Genomic DNA, 7,613 nt, shown 5'->3' on the forward strand with positions numbered 1-7,613 from the left:
CAAACTCTTCATTCGCTCGTAATTTGCTAAATATTCTAGATGTATTGCATGTAGGCAATGCAAACCATGAAAATCATCATTTTATGGAGTGTTTGGGTATAATGGCATTTTCCTTCCCCTTACAAAATTGGTATACAACCCATCATCATTTCGCCCACGGAGTTAAAGGTTTGTTTACAGTGTGGAGAAAACAAATTGGTTCAATTAGATTTTGTCTGCGGTGAACGAAATCATTTCCTAATTCAGCGCGTCAAAAGAAAATTATATATAATATATATATATATTATATATATATATATTATAATATATATATATATATAATATATATAATATATAATATATATATATATAAAATATATATATATATATAATATATATATATATAATATATATATATATATAATTATATATATATAAAAATATATATATATATATAATATATATATATATATATATTATAATATATATATATATATAATATTATATATATATAATATACCTTGCTGTCAGGATAGAAGATAAAGTGGTCAAGTAAATATTATATACCTTGCTGTCAGGATATGAAGATAAAGTGGTCAAGAACTATTTTAAGAGAACTTTAGCAGGTAGAAGAAGAGGACACAAAGTTGAGCTAATAGTAAGTGATAGGAAAGATTTTGCTTTCATGTGTAATTTTAAGAAGGGGCAATTGACAATTTCCTTTAATTATGGAGAATGGAATGTACATGGATTCCCCCAACATAGCTAATTCATTAATACTCTTTTTATATAAGAACTACAAAATATGCCCATGTTCAATGTTTTTATTTTTTGGCTGATTTCAAGCTAAAAATAATGTGCGGTATATTACATGTGTCAGCAGTGTATCGCTGAATTAATTTCTGGAGATGAATGTGACCTTTCATAGGATGGGGGTTTTAATGTTGAAATTTGAGTTTCATACCGTAAAATTTATATACTTTCTGTTTATATATAATTTGATTTGTATTACTCATTTTGAACATTGTTTTATGTTGATTGAATTGCTGTTGAAATCATGTACTATTATGATAGCTTTTGTACAAAAAATCCATTTTAATGTTTACAAATGAAAAGAAAAAAAATTATTTCATTACTGTTGGTGTGCATTTGTATGTAGGTAAATTAAATAGTGTATCTGCAGTCTGTTGGTAGTTACTTATTCACACTTTATTACTGTATCATGTAATGCCGTGCTCCATAAATGCAAATCTTGCTTGCAAACTGAGCATTTACGGTATGTAGCCTGTGTGACCTTCATGTAAAGACAACAAACAAATAACTCTAAATTTGTCCAAGCTTCCCCCACCCGCCTCCCCCGTGCTTGCCGACATTTTTGGGAAATGAAATATTAACCCATTAAGTGCCAGCACTTTTCACATGACGAGTAAAATTGTCTGGTGTTAGACAGAGCAAATACTAAAGGTAGGGTGCATCAGGGCACAATGCCGTTTAATGGGTTAATTAGTAGATTTTCAGAATTTTGTCGGTAATTTTGGACAAACACCCCCTGTCGACATGTCTTTATGACGGCCCTGATAGCTTAGTGTTCATATGTGCACCTCCCATCATTCCCATATCACAACAAATGAAGTCATTTGCCAGAATAATTTAATAAAAAATTTATTTTTCAAGTCAAATTCATAAAAAAGATTAATACATTAGCAAAAAGTTCACAAAAGGTTTGGCCGCATGCCCTGGCTACCCTGCTGCTGTTCTGTTCTCCAGCAGTTTAAGGTTTTCATCCGCTGGAACATAATTCACAAGAACACTGGCAGTTGAGTAACCCAAGTTGGCCAAGCTAATCAAACCTACTTAAACACAAGATTTTTCCCTGAGGAAACACTTGATACAATCAACCTCCTAAGCTTATCTGCACAGAATCTACACTTAACATCTGACATGCACACCTTCTGCAACCCACAATAACAGTATGCCAAATCTCCAGAGCTTACTTGTTTGGGAATATATGACTTGGCACAAGAATGATCAGATCTCTCATTAGGAAGGTTAAAACCTCTCTCCCTGAGCCAGATTAAGGATACAAACTCATGTCGGAAAATTTGTTCCCATCTGGAAACAAAATTGGTATTCCTGCTGTATTTTGCAATGAAGACATGTTTTGCCTCTCTTCCTTCCATTGAGTTAATACCGTTGCCAAGGTCATATTTGTCCTTCATGTACTGGGTATGGGCAGGAACAATATTGCCTATTGTCCAAACAGTGGGATTTACTTGAAAGAACAGAGCATTTGCCCGGAAATAGTCTCGACAGAGATTGGTAAGCTTCTTTATCTCATCATTTGAAATATTTATTCGACTGAATATCGAAACACAATCTCTAAGAAGAAGGCAAATGTATGCAAGAATATGCAGAATAGTTTTCTGCCTACCAGGCTCAGAAATAGGTTCAATATATGAAATTAATTTCATGAAATGCAGGAGAAAAAGTCTTGACTGCTTGCCAGTGAAGCGATATTCAAAACTTTTGCCATTAGCACCAGTTTCATCAAACCACTTGATGATCTTATTCGCTAACCTTGATAAATTGCATTCACGCATGGAAAGGATGTACATTTTAAATGGAGAGTTTGAAGGAACCTGAGCAAAAGAATTCACCTTCTGTCCAAGCTTTGTCATTGCAATTACTTCATAAAGCAACAACCTATGGGTAAGTGCACAAGCATTGTTTTTTAGGTGAAGCGGGTCTACATGAGCCCGATCAATCAACCTTCCAACAATGGGTTGAAATTCCTGGCGGCTTTTCAACTGGGCAATGAAGGATGTTACCTTAGATCTTACTGTGGCTGGTGCCAATGGTTTTTTGGCCATAGTTTTCTTAAAATCTTCAACCTTGTTTGCAGCAGAGACCCTGTCTTCATATTTCCAGGGCTTCCACATTTCCTTCCCAGAAAAACTGAAAGAACCTGCAAGAGAACTCATATTATGGGTGCTTACATTTGCAAAGGTAGAAAAGAAAGTGGCTGCGTTTGATAGTTCTCCACCAAAGAATGCCAACATCTTCATGTCGTTAGGCATTTCTGAGACATGAAATCTTACATTAACCATCTCACCACCACACTCAACCTGAAAGGTACTTTTCTCCAAAACACTAATATCACTCAAGCACTTTTGTAGAAACCGACGCACTGGCACACAATCCTCTTTACAATTGGCTCCAAACAATAGATAATTCTCATTGCTGCTTAGCACTTTCCTGCCTAAATTAAGAAAACTAACTAACCAGCAACACGAAGTGTCATCTTTTTCAAATGGTGCCCCATCGCCTCCAAGTGAAATATTGAAAGTGTAAGTTTGTTTCTTAAAGCATACAAGCTCATACCTCTTTCGACACACTAAGTAGTATCTAGCAAGAATAAGAACTATCTCCTGAATATTTCTATACACCCCATCAACTTTGTCAATTTCATCTAGACCATCACAAAGTGTTTCCCTAATGGAATAAAGTTTACCAATATCTATTGATTTAATATAATGTGCAAGCTTATGGTAAGGCAACAGTCTCGGAATAGGGCAGTTATTGATTTTTATACGAAGAGACTTTGCTTCATTACTCTTTTTGTAACTACTTGCCCTATAAACATTACGATACTTCCTTTTACCCATTATACCGCCACTATAATACACAGCGATACTTCTTGTCATGTTATCATTTGACTTTTCATAATCATTTATACCTTTCTGTAATATCTTAGGAATTACTCTTTTAACTGTTTTAACATTTGTTGAAAAAACATTAACTAAAAGTTTTTCAGAACATTTTGTTATTGCTGTGTCACACAGACCAACTTGGCCTGGTAAATTTGAGTGATTAGTAGCCCCATGAATCTGACATGCTGCCTCAAATGTCTCTGAACTCCTCCTTCTTGAAGTAGCTAGACTAACTGTACTATTTGCACCAAACTGAGTGCGGTTTCTCATTCTTATTGAGGTTGATCTCTCTGAAATAAATCTTTTCTTCCTAGGTGGCTCTGAACTACCATGACCTGCTCTACCTGCTCTATTCACTTCACTGATAACATCACCCCCTTCCTCAATATATTTATCAAGGTTTTCAATCTGAAGGCAATTATGAATTTTATTTAGAATGTGTGCAGCAGGAAAAAAAATACAAAAGCCAATATAATATACACAGCCAAAAACACCCAAGTTGCAACAAGTCTGCTGCAGGCCTGTTGCAACTTGTTGTATCAAACTGATATCTGATGTGTTCGCATGGCTTGCATCAGCTTGTTCAGACAGGGCTGTTACAAGTTGTCAACAGACTTGCTGCAAGTCGTCAACAGACTTGATGCAAGTTGTTCTCATCAGACCTGATGCAAGTTGTCAACAAACCTGTTAGAAGTTACAACAGACTTGCTGCAAGTTGTTCAATCAGACTTGTCAAGCTTGGGATTGACAAGTTGCATCAAGACTGCTAATTATGACAAGTTGCAACAAGACTGATTTTCACAGGCTTGTCGCAACTTGTTGAAATTAACCAGCTTTTTGCAACCGGTTGATAACTTGAAACAAGCCGGTAAAACTGACAACTTGCAACAAGTCTGTGGCGTTTCTGGCTGTGTAGTAGAGTACCAGTCCGTGAAACATGCTGCTCAGGTCTACATTCAAAGCACAATCAAATTAATATTTATACTCAATTTTTTAAAAAAATACACTAAATTTTGCATCTATTCGTCTCATTCTCTCACGTTTTGAACAAAGTTCCTTCTCTTTCTGAGCTAATTGCACATCTGTTTCCTGAATAGCTTTTGTTTCTTTTAAAACATTGTCCCATTTCTCCTTCTGCAAGACCATATATTTCCCAACAGGAAATCTGTTGTATCGCCTCTTCCTTACACCACTTGAGGCAGCCATGCTAGAAACATGATAAAATCCATCAAAATACAAGGAAAATAAGCGCTTTCTTGCCAAACAAAAAACATACGATCGAAGAACAATACCTAAGCGTTAAGTATTTGCCAAAGAACAAGCACAACAACGTAGCTGCCCAAAGTTTAATGAAGCCAAACATACCATTGTGTGTACTCAATGTGAATACCAAAACAATTCTTCAAAATAGGGTATCTACTTGCACGTAAAAAGTAGGTCAAATTAAATCTTTTCTCTGCATATTTGGTATCAAACGGGAGATTTTGATCAGCTCTACTTCGCTCATCGACTCAATTTTCTGAACAGTAAAAAGAGGCCTTATGGGAAGGCGTAAAAGTGGAGATAAAATCGAAATTCCTTGTTTTTCCGTATTAAAAAAACTCGAACCCAGTTTCCCAAAAATTGCGGGTCGCGACCGACACGATCTACGTGAGCGAATTTATTCCAGCCAGTGCCCGCCGTGGTACCTCTAACATGAGTGCAACCTTTCGTTCACTGCAATGTAATTTATAACCACTAAACTTCTACACAAAAATATGGCATATGTTGATGTTGAAATAGTTTCGAAACGTTAGCTTCAGTTAGCTTATCACTTTACTAAGAACCCACTTATTAAATTAGAAAAGGAATATGGACCTAACTTTTTGAAGACAGAGGGGAGGGGGGGCATTGATACTATGATGAATTACGATTTTGAATTTATTGCGAATAGTTTCATTTTAGGGAATGAGGTATAATTAACCCGAACATACCATATCACTTCCACTTTTATGACCAGCAAAGTCTTTGTAGAACTTTTAAAATATATAATCAGTGGTTAATTGACAGATTGTACAATACAGTAAAACAAAGGTACGAAATAATAAAAATTACACTTCCTTACTAAAGCCTCTGTGATAAGGTCTTCTCTGCGCTCAGTAGAAATTGTAATATTCTGAGTCTTTTGCCTGCTTTGTCTATAAAACAAAAACAGTTTTTTTACAAATTACCAGCAGTTGTCAGTTTTATTTTATCTCAAGATTGACAACTGACCTTTTCTCCCACCAATGATAACTTCTGTTGGTGCCTTCAAGCTTGGCAAGATGTTTAGAAAATCTTTGAAAGCCCAATAAAATATTTTTGAAAATTTGTCAGTTAATAACTTACTCCATGTGGTTACCAACCATTCACATGTGCAATGACAAAACTAGATTGAGAACTTTATGGCTGCAGTTATATTCCAGTTGCCAAAATACATAGAAAGACAGAATGATAGTTGTCAGGTGTTGAAATCCTACATACAATAATTTGCATGAAATTATGGAAATGATAATAAAATCCTAAAAGGACATAGGATTGATTTCAACATCATTTGTTAGGAAAATCAGCAAAAGAACCTCTATTTTGGAGTTGGTCTGAATTCTTGACATTTTGCCAAAACTTTCTAATAGTTGTTTATCATAACAAAGAGCTATTATATATGTTAGGCATTTGCAAGCAAATTCCAATTTGAAACCCAGGATCATGCAGCAATTATATTGTATCAATATGGTGGAAGATAGGAAGTCAGGATACATATCACGTCAGATAAGCCCAGGTTGCAAAAGACATCTTAATCAAAATTTACATCTAAATGACTTTGACAAACATTGACACTCAGGTATTAAAGTCACATACTCGGTTAGAAAACTTGTAATTTGTAATAACAAAAATATTACAATTACCTGGTATTATTTAATATACCAGAGCAGTACTTGAGTGTGAAAGTACAAAAGTATCCAGAACTATTACACTTACTCAAAATCGAAAACATTCGATTGCAATTCCGTTATGATCTTTGGCGCATACCCGATTCGTGAACTTTGACGTCGGGCGCGTGATGAAAGGACTGATGAAATATTATGTGGCAGATCACTAATGAGGGTTATAAGGCCGTGTTACGAGTAACGAAATATATTGTAATAATTAAATAAATATGTAATGCATAATTATACGGCACTAATAATATAATGCTACCATTAAATTGTTCTACGGTTCTACGGTTTTATGGTTTTATTGTTTGATGGTTCTACGGTTCTATGGTTCTATGGTTCTACGGTTCTACGGTTCTACCGTTCTACGGTTATATGGTTCCATGGTTCTATGGTTCTACGGTTCCAGGGTTCCAGGGTTCTACAGTTCCAGGATTCTACGGTTCCATTGTTCTACGGTTCTATGGTTTTACAGTTCTATTGCAATAATACGAAATTTTCTATAAATCTCTAATAAAGTATATTATTTACTCTCTTTTCAGTTTACACTGTCTTAAAATTCGTAAAAAACTAAAAACGATTGTTAATAAATCCAAAAAAGGCAAAGCGAGACGATGTTTGAAATTTCAAATTAAAATTTCGCCTTTCTCTCGTTGTACGGTTGGTTGCCGCGACACTATATCCCCAAATATGTCGATTATGCGTCCACTCTGACTCTTACTCATTATTATATTTCGGTCAGTGGATGCATTTACGTAACATTGGTTCACAAGGGAATGAGGGATATTTACTGTCAACAATCAGGCGTATAAAATTAATTTATCAAACCATGGAAGAAAAACAAAATATTTCACCTATGATAATTTGGAAATATCCCTTCCTTGCTGACTCAATTGTGGTGGAAGAGTAAGTGATAACCTTGTTGATGTACATAATCTTTACGATTATTTATGTTTACCACCTCTATGATACC

At 35.0% G+C, this 7,613-nt stretch overlaps 1 protein-coding gene across 1 annotated transcript; it reads right to left on the reverse strand.

The window, feature by feature from the left end:
* Positions 1-1,829: 1,829 nt before the first annotated feature.
* Positions 1,830-4,895, reverse strand: LOC114544736. Its single transcript, XM_028563289.1, has 2 exons — positions 4,730-4,895; positions 1,830-3,778 (listed from the first exon to the last, which is right to left on the reverse strand). The coding sequence occupies exons 1-2, from the start codon at positions 4,893-4,895 to the stop codon at positions 1,830-1,832; spliced, it is 2,115 nt and encodes a 704-aa protein (XP_028419090.1).
* Positions 4,896-7,613: the final 2,718 nt, after the last annotated feature.

This window comes from Dendronephthya gigantea, unplaced genomic scaffold (genome assembly GCF_004324835.1).
Source record: "Dendronephthya gigantea isolate DGI-Jeju-01 unplaced genomic scaffold, DenGig_1.0 000926F, whole genome shotgun sequence".
In the NCBI taxonomy this organism is placed as follows: Eukaryota; Metazoa; Cnidaria; class Anthozoa; order Malacalcyonacea; family Nephtheidae; genus Dendronephthya; species Dendronephthya gigantea.

What these genes read in the sequence shown, in the direction of transcription:
- LOC114544736 (XM_028563289.1), bottom strand. Translation starts at nt 4,895, where the DNA reads ATGGCTGCCTCAAGTGGTGTAAGGAAGAGGCGATACAACAGATTTCCT. An exon ending in GAAGGAACTTTGTTCAAAAC is followed by an intron (nt 3,779 to 4,729) that starts GTGAGAGAATGA and finishes AAAAACTTTTAG; the next exon opens with TTAATGTTTTTTCAACAAAT.